This window comes from Salmo salar, chromosome ssa01, assembly GCF_905237065.1.
Source record: "Salmo salar chromosome ssa01, Ssal_v3.1, whole genome shotgun sequence".
NCBI classification, from domain to species: Eukaryota; Metazoa; Chordata; class Actinopteri; order Salmoniformes; family Salmonidae; genus Salmo; species Salmo salar.
Window position 1 is genome coordinate 120416906 of NC_059442.1, and position 14290 is coordinate 120431195.

Sequence of the window (14290 nt, forward strand, 5' to 3'; positions counted from 1 at the left end):
GTCGCGGATGGGTATTCCAGCATGACAATGACCCAAAACACACGGCCAAGGCAACAAAGGAGTGGCTTAAGAAGAAGCACATTAAGGTCCTGGAGTGGCCTAGCCAGTCTCCAGACCTTAATCCCATAGAAAATCTGTGGAGGGAGCTGAAGGTTCGAGTTGCCAAACGTCAGCCGCGAAACCTTAATGACTTGGAGAAGATCTGCAAAGAGGAGTGGGACAAAATCCCTCCTGAGATGTGTGCAAACCTGGTGGCCAACTACAAGAAACGTCTGACCTCTGTGATTGACAACAAGGGTTTTGCCACCAAGTAGTAAGTTATGTTTTGCAGAGGGGTCAAATACTTATTTCCCTCATTAAAATGCAAATCATTTTATAACATTTTTGACATGTGTTTTTCTGGATTTTTTTGTTATTATTCTGTCTCTCACTGTTCAAATAAACCTACTATTAAAATTATAGACTGATCATTTCTTTGTAAGTGGGCAAACGTACAAAATCAGCAGGGGATCAAATACCTCTTCCCCCCCACTGTAAGTCTATATACAATGTGAGCAAATGAGGTGAGATAAGGGAGGTAAAGGCAAAAAAGGCCATGGTGGCAAAGTAAATACAATATAGCAAGTAAAACACTGGAATGGTATATTTGTAGTGGAAGTAAGTGCAAAGTAGAAATAATGGGGTGCAAAGGAGCAAAATAAATAAATAAATACAGTATTATCATGAGATACTCTACCTCAGGCGAGCAAAACCTCGAGACGTCCTTAGATGTCATGCACCAGCTGTTTACATAAATGCATAGGCACCCATCCGGTGTTTTACCAAAGGCTGCTGTCCTGCTTCCTGTATGTTGAGTAGTGTATTTTAAGCATTTTAGTTCCCACATTGAATCAAACATACTGTTTTGCATAATGTGATAAGCGTGCAGTGTCCCAGCTGTAATGGTAAAATTGCCTGAAAATAGTTTATACAGTATATGTCTGGTCCTTGTTTTCTTTGGCTCTCTGCTGTTGAGGTGTACAGGGCATTCTGTCCTCCTTCAAAAGGCTCTTACCTAGGCTGTGCGTCACTGCCCCTGAGAGGTCTGCCAACCTGTATGGTTGACTAGCGTTAGATTGTGAAAGTAGTACTACTATAAACCTCGTGGTCTGCTTGAGAGGGTGAACATGGGGAAGTAACAAAAGTGCTTCGGCCATAGATGCTGAATTTATTTTTTAAAGTGTAAGAAGAGCAAACCTGTCGCTAGTATAGTTTTTATTACTATTATTACAATTTTTTTTCAGGCTGAGAAGGATGTGAAATCCCTGCCAAGGAAGAAGCCAAAACTGGAGAAAGATCGCAAACACTCCTCTTCATGTCCTGGTTCCTGCAAGTCTGCGTGAGTAACACTACACCCCTCAGTTCTTTACTCCTCCGAACTAGTGTCTTCAAAGCTCTGCAGCATATCCATCCATAGCTTCTCTGCCCCAAAGTGCTGCAAACTACTTCTGGTATATCATTCTTCTGGTATACCTAATAACATTACAACGATATTAGAGATGCATCAAACAAAACGTTTAACCTGTCCAAACACCTTAACCTGTCCAACCTGCCGTATGTCACCCTAGAGACAAGGCTGGGTATCAGACTGGGTGTCTGACTATTTGCAGATTCAATGACGATGAATTTAAGACTTTTTAACCCTCTCAAGGGGGGGAGAGGGCGGAGTTCTACTAAGTTAACATATGGAATTGTTTTAAGATGGCCATATCAAGGATCATTTAGGTATTTGATTTGGAATTTTAGTACCCCTTTAGGTAAAACATTTTTTTTTTTTAAATAATGTATATTTGCAGAAACATTTAATTTGGCCTTACTGCTATTAGCCCATAGAAAACGCCTTGAATAACCGATTCATACATTGAAAAACAGATGGTCTGAAGGAACTTTGTTTTGAAGTGTCTGTCCTATATCTGAGAGATATAAGAAAGATCAGGAAACTATTTTTGGGGGACACATTTAACCCCTTTTTTAGGCATTAAAATATTGATTTTTGAACCGGTACAGGGCTGCCTTCGGCGAGGCTTGTGGGCGTCGTAGAGAAAAGTATGCGTTTGTGAGAGACTCACCTTTCTATAGAGCGGTCATATTAGTGTGTAGCCCGAACTGTTTTGAGGAGACCTATTTTCAGGATGTCTCATGGTCTGACAAACACCGCTGTAGCTCAGGCCGCCTTCCACCGCAGATGTGTAAGGCCTTTGTTGGCGGATGCAGTAGATTGAGACGGAGCCCTTGCAAATAGCTGACTATCTCTAGCTTAAACAGACTGATTTTGATGGGGATTTTTCTATTATGCTAATTTGATTTTCGCTGGGAAATTGACTCGGGGGTTGATACCTTTTTTAATGTCACTTGGAATGATATTAAATTGCAATGTTGAGGTTTGCGTGGACCACATACCTGCTAATATTCATTCCCCTCCATAAATGAGCCCATGTTGGCAAGAAGTTGAATTTTTAGGTCTGGCTCTTTCTCTAAAAGCTATAGCCTACATGGCTCAATAACTTGACCTGTTTATTTTTTGTTTATCTGTCGGCCCCAGCCGCGAACTCAGGCTCTGTGTGTAGTCAACCGACCCTCTCTGCCCAGTCATCACCATTTTACCTGTTGTTGTTTTAGCTGATCAGCTGTTGTTTCACCCGTTGTCTAGCTAGCTCTCTCAATCAACACCTGTGATTACTTTATGCCTCGCTGTATGTCTCTCTCAAATGTCAATATGCCTTGGATACTGTTGTTTAGGTTAGTTATCATTGTTTTAGTTTACAATGGAGCCCCTAGTTCCACTCATCATACCTCTGATACCTCCTTTGTCCCACCTCCCACACATGCGGTGACCTCACCCATTATAACCAGCATGTCCAGAGATACAACCTCTATCATCACTTAGTGCCTGGGCTTACCTCCGCTGTACCCGCACCCCACCATACCCCTGTGTGCACATTATGCCCTGAATCTGTTCTACCACGCCCAGAAATCTGCTCCTTTTAGTCTTTCTCCCCAACGCTCTAGGCGACCAGTTTTGATAGCCTTTAGCCGTACCCTCATCCTACTCCTCCTCTGTTCCTCGGGTGATGTGGAGGTAAACCCAGGCCCTGCGTGTCCCCAGGCACCCTCATTTGTTGACTTCTGTGATCGAAAAAGCCTTGGTTTCATGCATGTCAACATCAGAAGCCTCCTCCCTAAGTTTGTTTTACTCACTGCTTTAGCACACTCCGCCAACCCTGATGTCCTTGCTGTGTCTGAATCTTGGCTTAGGAAGTCCACCAAAAATTCTGAGATTTCCATACCCAACTACAACTTTTTCCGTCAAGATAGAACTGCCAAAGGGGAGGAAGCCTGCAAAGTTTTGTCATACATTTTTTACATTTTAGTCATTTAGCAGACAATCTTATCCAGAGCGACTTACAGTAGTGAATGCATACATTCCATACATTTTTCTTTTTTTTTCCTTTTTTTCCGGTACTGGTGAACCGTGGGAATCGAACCCACAATCCTGGCGTTGCAAACACCATGCTCTACCAACTGAGCCACACGGGACCATACTTTCCAAGTCTATACCCAAACAGTTCGAACTTCGAATTTTAAAAATGAATCTCTCCAGAAATAAGTCTCTCACTGTTGCCGCCTGCTATCGACCCCCCTCCACTCCCAGCTGTGCCCTGGATACCATTTGGGAATTGATCGCCCCATCTAGCCTCAGACTTCGTTCTGTTAGGTGACATAAACTGGGATATGCTTAACACCCCGGCAGTCCTACATTCTAAGCTAGATGCCCTCAATCTCACACAAATCATCAAGGAACCCACCAGGTACAACCCTAAATCCGTAAACATGGGCACCCTCTTAGACATTATCCTGACCAACTTGCCCTCCAAATACACCTCCGCTGTTTTCAATCAGGATCTCAGCGATCACTGCCTCATTGCCTGTATCCGCTATGGGTCTGCGGTCAAACGACCACCCCTCATCACTGTCAAACGCTCCCTAAAACACTTCTGCGAGCAGGCCTTGCTAATCCCGTGTGGCTCAGTTGGTAGAGCATGGTGTTTGCAACACGAGGGTTGTGGGTTCGATTCCCACGGGGGACCAGTACGAGAAAAGTAATGTATGAAATGTATGCATTCACTACTGTAAGTCGCTCTGGATAAGAGCGACTGCTAAATGACTAAAATGTAATGTAAATGTAATCGACCTGGCCCGGGTATCCTGGAAGGATATTGACCTCATCCCGTCAGTCAAGGATGCCTGGTCATTCTTTAAAAGTAATTTCCTCACCATCTTAGATAAGCATGCCCTGTTCAAAAAATGCAGAACTAAGAACAGATATAGCCCTTGGTTCTCTCCAGACCTGACTGCCCTTGACCAGCACAAAAACATCCTGTGGCGGACTGCAATAGCATCGAAAGTCCCTGTGATATGCAACTATTCAGGGAAGTCAGGAACCAATACACGCAGTCAGTCAGGAAAGCAAAGGCTAGATTTTCTAACAGAAATTTGCATCCTGTAGCTCTAACTCCAAAATGTTTTGGGACACTGTAAAGTCCATGGAGAACAAGAGCACCTCCTCCCAGCTGCCCACTGCACTGAGACTAGGTAACACGGTCACCACCGATAAATCCATGATAATTGAAGATTTCAATAAGCATTTCTCAACAGCTGGCCATGCCTTCCTCCTGGCTACTCCAACCCTGGCCAACAGCTCCGCCCCCCCAGCTACTCACCCAAGCCGCCCCAGCTTCTCCTTCACCCAAATCCAGATAGCAGATGTTCTGAAAGAGCTGCAAAACCTGGACCCGTACAAATCAGCTGGGCTAGACAATCTGGACCCTCTCTAAAACTATCCGCCGCCATTGTTCCAACCCCTATTACCAGCCTGTTCAACCTCTCTTTTGTATTGTCCGACATCCCTAAAGATTGGAAAGCTGCCGCGGTCATCCCCCTCTTCAAAGGGGGTGACACCCTAGACCCAAACTGTTACAGACCTATTTCCATCCTGCCCTGCTTATCTAAAGTCTTCGAAAGCCAAGTTAATAAACAGATCACTGACCATTTCGAATCCCACCATACCTTCTCCGCTGTGCAATCCGGTTTCTGAGCCGGTCACAGGTGCACCTCAGCCACGCTCAAGGTACTAAACGATATCATAACCGCCATCGATAAAAGACAGTACTGTGCAGCCGTCTTCATTGACCTGGCCAAGGCTTTCGACTCTGTCAATCATCGTATACTTATCGGCAGACTCAATAGCCTTGGTTTTTCTAATGACTGCCTCGCCTGGTTCACCAACTACTTTGCAGACAGAGTTCAGTGTGTCAAATCGGAGGGCATCTTGTCCGGACATCTGGCAGTCTCTATGGGGGTACCACAGGGTTCAATTCTCGGGCCGACTCTTTTCTCTGTATATATCAATGAGGTCGCTCTTGCTGAGGGCGATTCCTCAGATTCCTCAGTTCACTGGTCACGATAACAACACCCACCCCTAGCACACGTTCCAGCAGGTGTATCTCACTGATCGTCCCCAAAGCCAACACCTCATTTGGCCGCCTTTCCTTCCAGTTCTCTGCTGCCAGTGACTGGAACAAATTGCAAAAATCGCTGAAGTTGGTGACTTTTATTTCCCTCACCAACTTTAAACATCAGCTACCTGAGCTGCTAACCGATCGCTGCAGCTGTACATAGTCCATCTGTAAATTGCCCACCCAATCTACCTACCTCATCCCATACTGTTTTTACTTTTCTGCTCTTTTGCACACCAGTATTTCTACTTGCACATCATCATATGCTCATTTATCACTCCAGTGTTAATCTGCTAAATTGTAATTATTCGCTACTATGGCCTATTTATTGCCTACCTCCTCATGCCTTTTGCACACACTGTATATAGACTTCCTTTTTTTTCTACTGTGTCATTGACTTGTTTATTGTGTTATTGGCTTGTTTATTGTTTACTCCATGTGTAACTCTGTGTTGTCTGTGTCACACTGCTTTGCTTTATCTTGGCCAGGTCGCAGTTGTAAATGAGAACCTGTTCTCAACTAGCCTACCTGGTTAAATAAAGGTGAAATAAAAAAATCAGGCAGGTGTGCTGTTTTGGCAATGAGCATTCTCCTGTAGCCTAACGGATGTAGTAGCATAGTGGCTAGGCTATAGATGGTAGAAGCATGGGGTTGACAATCTGCATTTGTTTAGGCTATCCAATGAGGAAATCATGAACTACATCATAAACATCATTTTCGATACCAATACCAGCTATAATGATACTCAATACCATAACGATACCACTGTGAAGAAAATGGCACCAAGTCAAGCATAAAGCACTGTTGCTGCTAGCAATTTGTTATTCTTTAATAACACAGACCCCAAAGCAAATAAGGGGGAGGAAATAGGTTTATTCGAAGATGACAAATCATATGGGGAGGTAGATGGTCATTCGCCCCTGTTCTCAGTGATGCTCTCTCAGTGATTATCTCAGTGATTCTCTCCCAAGAACAAAGGGACAGCATGTAGTTTTATAACCCAGCCCTAGCCTGTGGTTGACAAATTAGAATTCCTTGCAATAAAACTAGCCAAAGTAGCCTATTTCAGAAGACATATTCCTCCCATGTCTCTGAAACATTGATCAATAATTCCCTATTACAGAAAAAAACACAATTTCCCTTAATCATTATTACTCTATTGACTTCTCGTCCTTTTGACCTCTCGTCCTCTGTCTCTGCGTTGTGTATTTATCTTCGACATATTCTTACACTGTATAAAACGCATGCGGTCAACTCTCTATTAGGAGAGCTAGGCCATTGGGTGTGCAGGCTTTTGAATCAGCACTGCTCAAGCACACCCGAGTAGGGCTCGGCGATATACCATATTTTACAATATACCTGTATAGATGCACAGACTGGTTTGGGTTTTTACTTTACCTCCTATAACGATATTTGAATGTTTGGTTTGTTAATGTGATACGCCGTGTGTAATGTTAATTTTTATAGTTTACTCCACTACTTTAGTCGTCTCTGTCTCTCTTCGCTCATTCTCTCTTCATGCCGCTTTCTACACAGACCTAGCCCCGCCCTCTGTCACTGAAGGGGCACATTTGTTGTTGCTTGATCACGAGACACTTGCGTTCAGTCTGCATAGTCAATGCAGCACAAGCAACAATGTTGATGACAACGATGCTGTTTTCACTTTGCTTCTTAATATAAATTCACTAGCGTTCTATAATTACACTATTAGTTTGTGTTTCTTACATCTGCAAACAGCTAGTTTGTCTTTTCTTAGCAAGTTGGACCTAAATCGTGTTAGCCGCTAATGCTAATTTCTAATTAGCTGGCTAGCTAGATAGCTAATAAATGTACTGAGAGCAAACATAACTAGCTATACAGTCTGATAATACCAGTGATGGTGTAGACCTAAATCAGCATGTTTGTGCAACAGTATATTTTAAATCAAAGACGAATACACAAAGCAGATAAGAGAACATTCAATTTAGTCAAAGATTTCTAGGGTCCCCTAGGAAACACTTTGGTTCCTACCCTCCCACAATAACTCCTCCCTGGCATTTTCATTCGTTTACATGTCAAACAATATTCAAATTGCCCACTATTATATTCGAACTATAGAATTAGAATAATTTTCTTTCCATAATTCCAACAATTCACCCAAGTGTTTTGCTCTAAACCGCAAGTCAAATTACAATTGCAACATTTGGTTAAAAATAAGGCCTAGGTTGTTTGCCCTTATTTGTGCAGCCCTACATGGCATTGTGGAAATTATCTCAAATGAGTGCAGGAAATGCAGAAATGTATGAAAATGTAGAATTTTTTGGGGGGTTGAATTGAACCATATTAAACAATCAGAATGGAGAGACTCATTTTAAATCCCTCAGAATGTATTTCCACCCTAGGGTCACGTACTACTTGTATAGCAAATTTAGAACCTTTTGTTATTCAAAAACACAAAATTCTGTCTCATACCATCAAAAATGTGAAAAATACGATATTTTGGCCGTATCAAGTTCCTGTTGAGCAGTTGATCTGTAGAATCTGGCGAGTGGGGCTGGAATAGGTCTGCACACCCATTAGCTCTCCTGGAGTTATTATGCTTGAACATTAGCCTAAAACCAAAAAGTCTAATAAAAGAATTTCCTCATGGGCCTCCCGAGTGGTGGAGGTCGAAGGCACTGCGTTGCAGTGCTTGAGGCGTCACTACAGACGAGTTCGATCCCGAGCCGTATCACAACCGGCCGGGATCTAATGTCCCATAGAGCGGCGCACAATTGGTCCAGCATCGTCCGGGTTAGGGGAGGGTTTGGCCGGGGGGGCTTTACTTGGCTCATCAATCTCTAGCGACTCCTTGTGGCGGGTCAGCGCCTGCAGGCTGACCTCAGTCGTCAGTTTAATGGTGTTTCCTCTGACACATTGGTGTGGCTGGTTTCCCGGGTTAAGCAGGTGGATGTTATGTTTCGGAGGACGCATGACTCAACCTTAGCCTCCAAGCCCATTGGGGAGTTTCAGTGATGAGACAAGATCGAAAAAGGGGGTAAAAAAAATAGAAGGTAAGTGAATCAGGTATCAAATGGCCTTACTTCGTAGCAAGCCATTTAAGCGGGAGGGTTCTAGACTGAACTTTTCAATTGCCAAGTAAGCTATTTCATCTAACATGTTCAGGGAATGCATGATGGATATTTTGATGTGCAAAATGTCAGAATAGGATCCAGAATAATCATATATCTTTGTCTGCATGTTGTTCTTTTTTTGCATATTGTCCTAGGCTATATGCTATTTAATTTAACACCAGAGGAAGTGGGAACTCAAAACACACAGCTATAGTGCCTTCGGAAAGTATTCACTCCCCTTGACTCTGTCCGCATTTTGTTGTTACAGCCTGAATTTAAAATAGATAAAATTTGAGATGTTTTTGGTCACTGGCCTACACACAATACCCCATAAAACCCAATAATTATTATATATACTGCTCAAAAAAATAAAGGGAACACTTAAACAACACATCCTAGATCTGAATGAAATAAATAATCTTATTAAATACTTTTTTCTTTACATAGTTGAATGTGCTGACAACAAAATCACACAAAAATAATCAATGCATATCCAATTTATCAACCCATGGAGGTCTGGATTTGGAGTCACACTCAAAATTAAAGTGGAAAACCACACTACAGGCTGATCCAACTTTGATGTAATGTCCTTAAAACAAGTCAAAATGAGGCTCAGTAGTGTGTGTGGCCTCCACGTGCCTGTATGACCTCCCTACAACGCCTGGGCATGCTCCTGATGAGGTGGCGGATGGTCTCCTGAGGGATCTCCTCCCAGACCTGGACTAAAGCATCCGCCAACTCCTGGACAGTCTGTGGTGCAACGTGGCGTTGGTGGATGGAGCGAGACATGATGTCCCAGATGTGCTCAATTGGATTCAGGTCTGGGGAATGGGTGGGCCAGTCCATAGCATCAATGCCTTCCTCTTGCAGGAACTGCTGACACACTCCAGCCACATGAGGTCTAGCATTGTCTTGCATTAGGAGGAACCCAGGGCCAACCGCACCAGCATATGGTCTCACAAGGGGTCTGAGGATCTCATCTCGGTACCTAATGGCAGTCAGGCTACCTCTGGCGAGCACATGGAGGGCTGTGCGGCCCCCCAAAGAAATGCCACCCCACACCATGACTGACCCAACGCCAAACCGGTCATGCTGGAGGATGTTGCAGGCAGCAGAACGTTCTCCACGGCGTCTCCAGACTCTGTCACGTCTGTCACGTGCTCAGTGTGAACCTGCTTTCATCTGTGAAGAGCACAGGGCGCCAGTGGCGAATTTGCCAATCTTGATGTTCTCTGGCAAATGCCAAACGTCCTGCACGGTGTTGGGCTGTAAGCACAACCCCCACCTGTGGATGTCGGGCCCTCATACCACCCTCATGGAGTCTGTTTCTGACCGTTTGAGCAGAAACATGCACATTTGTGGCCTGCTGGAGGTCATTTTGCAGGGCTCTTGCAGTGCTTCTCCTGCTCCTCCTTGCACAAAGGCAGAGGTAGCGGTCCTGCTGCTGGGTTGTTGCCCTCCTACGGCCTCCTCCACGTCTCCTGATGTACTGGCCTGTCTCCTGGTAGCGCCTCCATGCTCTGGACCCTACGCTGACAGACACAGCAAACCTTCTTTCCACAGCTCGCATTGATGTGCCATCCTGGATGAGCTGCACTACCTGTGCCACTTGTGTGGGTTGTAGACTCCGTCTCATGCTACCACTAGAGTGAAAGCACCGCCAGCATTCAAAAGTTACCAAAACATCAGCCAGGAAGCATAGGAACTGAGAAGTGGTCTGTGGTCCCCACCTGCAGAACCACTCCTTTATTGCTAATTGCCTATAATTTCCACCTGTTGTCTATTCCATTTGCACAACAGCATGTGAAATGTATTGTCAATCAGTGTTGCTTCCTAAGTGGACAGTTTGATTTCACAGAAGTGTGATTGACTTGGAGTTACATTGCGTTGTTTAAGTGTTCCCTTTATTTTTTTGAGCAGTGTATATGTTTTTACAAATGAATTAAAATGAAATGTCTCGAGTCAAGTATTCAACCCCTTTGTTATGGCAAAACGAAATAAGTTCAGGAGTAAAAATGTACTTGACAAGTCACATAATAAATTGCATGGACTCAATCGTTTTTGACTCAATAGTGTTTAACATGATTTTTGAATCACTGCCTCATCTCTGTATCCCACAAATACAATTCTCTGTAAGGTCCCTCAGTCGAACAGTGAATTTCAAACACAGGTTCAACCACAAAGATCAGGGACGTCTTTCCAATAATTCGCAGAAATTGGTGAAAATAGATGCGTAAAAATGAATTAAGCAGACGTTGAATATCCCTTTGTGCATGGTGAAGTAATTAATTACACTTTGGATGGTGTATCAATACACCCAGTCAATACAAAGATACAGGTGTCCTTCCTAACTCATCTGCCGGAGAGGAAGGAAACCACTCAGGGATTTCACCAAGAGGCCAATGCTGACTTTAAAAAAGTTAGTTTAAGTGCTGTGATAGGAGAATACGGAGGATGAATCAACAACATTGTAGTTAATCCACAATACTAGCCTAATTGACAGAGGGAAAAGGAAGCCTGTAAAGAATAGAAATATTCCAAAACATGCATCATGTTTGCAACAAGGCATTAAAGTAATACTGCAAAAAATGTGGCAAAGCAATGAACTTTTTGTTTTGAATACAAAGTGTCATGTTTGGGGCAAATCCAATAACACATTACAGAGTACCACTCTATATTTCCAAGCATAATGGTGGCCTCATCCTGTTATGGGTATGCTTTTAATCGTTAACGACTGGGGGATTTTTCAGCATAAAAAAGAAATGTAATGGAGCTAAGCACAGACAAAATCCTTAATGAAAACCTGGTTGTCTGTTTTTCCACCAGACACTGGGAGTTGAATTCACCTTTCAGCAGGACAATAACCTAAAACACAAGGCTACACTGGAGTTGCTTACCAAGAAGACCGTGAATGTTCCTGAGTTAGATTTTCAAGTAGATTTAAGTAAGAACTATGTCAAGACCTGAAAATAGCTGTCTAGCAATGATCAACAACCAATTTGACAGAGGTTGAAGAATTTAGAAAATAATAATGGCCAAATGTTGCACAGTCCAGGTGTGGAAAGCTCTTAAGAGACTTACCCAGAAAGACTCAGCTGTAATCGCTGCCAAAGGTGCTTCTACAAAGTATTGACTCAGGGGTGGGAATACTTATGTAAATTAGATTTCTGTATTTCATTTTCAATACATTTGCAAAAATGTCTAAACATGCTTTCACTTTGTCATTGTGTATAGGTGGGTGAGGAAAAAATATCTATTTAATCCATTTTGAATTCAGCCTGTAAAAACAAAACGTAGAATAAGTCAAGGCGTATGAATACTGTCTGAAGGCACTGTAAATATGCTAAATATGCTGAGTCACTGCTAACTCTGAATATGATATTGTTGCTAGATAGCAATGCAATTGGTCTAACATTAAATGTAATGTCCTACAAAAACTTCCCATTGGTAGGCCTATATACGCTACTTGACGTGTTCACCGCAAATGGCGTGGTTCATCAGACCATTCTTTTCAGCTGGCGCATCATGTCAATTACAGTGCATTTGGAAAGTATTCAGACCACTTGACTTTTTCCATATTTTGTTAAGTTACAGCCTTATTCTAAAATGGATTCAATTGTTTTCCCCCCTCATCAATCTACACGCACTACCCCATAATGACAAAGCAAAAACAGGTTTTTAGAATTTTCTGCAAATGTATAAAAATAGTCACATTTACATAAGTATTCAGACCCTTTACTTAGTACTTTGTTGAAGTACCTTTGGCACCGATTACAGCCTCGACCCTTCTTGGGTATGAAGCCACAATCTTGGCACACCTGTATTTGGGGAGTTTCTCCCATTCTACTCTGCAGATTCTCTGAAGCTTTGTTGGGTTGGATGGGGAGCATCTCTGCACAGCTATTTTCAGGTCTCTCCAGAGTAGAGGTCGACCGATTAATCGGAATGGCCGATTAATTAGGGACGATTTCAAGTTTTCATAACAATCGGTAATCGGTATTTTTGGCCACCGATTTGCCTAATTTTTTTATTTATTTATTATTTTAAAAAATTACACCTTTTATGTAACTAGGCAAGTCAGATTAAGAACACATTCTTATTTACAATGACGGCCTAGAAACGGGGGTTAACTGCCTTGTTCAGGGGGGATTCGTTTTTGCAACCTTCGGTTACCAATCCAACGCTCTAATCACCTGCCTTACATTGCACTCCACAAGGATTAACAGGCTGACTACCTGTTACGCGAGGGCAGCAAGAAGCAAAGGTAAGTTGCTAGCTAGCATTAGACTTATAAAAAACGATCAATCTTAACATAATCACTAGTTAACTACACATGGTTGATGATATTACTAGTTTATCTAACGTGTCCTGAGTTGCATATAATCGATGCGGTGCCTGTTAATTTTGAATCACAGCCTACTTCGACAAACGGGTGTTGATTTAACAAGCGCATTTGCGAAAAAAGTACTGTCGTTGCACCAATGTACCTAACCATAAACATCAATGCCTAAGAGGAATATTTAGACTTAGCCACCCGTTAGATAAAATACGGAACGGTTCCATATGTCACTGAAAGAAAAAAACTTTTGTTTTCGAGATGATAGTTTCCCGGATTCTACCATATTAATGACCGAAGGCTCGTATTTCTGTGTTTATTATATTATAATTAAGTCTATGATTTGATAGAGCAGTCTGACTGAGCAGTGGTAGGCAGCAGCAGGCTCGTAAGCATTCATTCAAACAGCCCTTCGCTGTGCTTCAAGCATTGCGCTGTTTATGACTTCAACCTGGGTGGGTATAATTTGTGGAACGTTCCAACAGGAATCTATTACAAAAACTTTGTAAATAACAAGGTTTCCAAAAAACAACGCATACAAAGTTGTATAGCGGCAGAATAAGATACCGGGTAGGGAGTGGTCTAATTCATTGCGTTTTTCACTCATCACGTTTATTCCGAAAAATGTCTGTCCTCACATGTCTGTTTGCTTATGGACAAACATTAAGAATAATCTACGTGGTGAGTTGATGCCTATTCGGCAGCTAGTTAGCTAGGTTTGTATGCGTTGCTACTTTGTATGCGTTGTTGGTTGGCAACCTTTTACTTTACATTTTTTGGAACAGATTCCTGTTGCAACGTTCCACAAATTATACCCACCCCTTCAAGCCTATCAACTCCCAAGATTAGGCTGGTGTAACCGATGTGAAATGGCTAGCTAGTTAGCTGGGTGCACGCTAATAACGTTTCAAACGTCACTCGCTCTGAGACTTGGAGTAGTTGTTTCCCTTCCTCTTCATGGGTAACGCTGCTTCGAGGGTGGCTGTTGTCGATGTGTTCCTGGTTTGAGCCCAGGTAGGAGCGAGGAGAGGGACGGAAGCTATACTGTTACACTGGCAATACCAAAGTGCTTATAAGAACATCCAATAGTCAAAGGTATATGAAATACAAATCGTATAGAGAGAATTAGTCCTATAATTCCTATAATAACTACAACCTAAAACTTCTTACCTGGGAATATTGAAGACTCATGTTAAAAGGAACCACCAGCTTTCATATGTTCCCATGTTCTGAGCAAGGCAATTAAACATTAGCTTTCTTACATGGCACATATTGCACTTTTACTTTCTTCTCCAACACTTTGTTTT

The 14290-nt window shown here is 42.6% G+C and overlaps 1 protein-coding gene across 3 annotated transcripts in view; it reads left to right on the forward strand.

Moving 5' to 3' along the window:
* LOC106560682 (AF4/FMR2 family member 1) overlaps nucleotides 1–14290 on the forward strand; it is an 89382-nt gene that overhangs the window by 45502 nt on the left and 29590 nt on the right. For all 3 annotated transcript variants that reach the window (XM_014123796.2, XM_045687933.1, XM_045687927.1), the window contains exon 10: nucleotides 1284–1378. In XM_014123796.2, the coding sequence (XP_013979271.1) occupies nucleotides 1284–1378 (95 nt within the window). The remainder of the gene's footprint in view (nucleotides 1–1283; nucleotides 1379–14290) is intronic.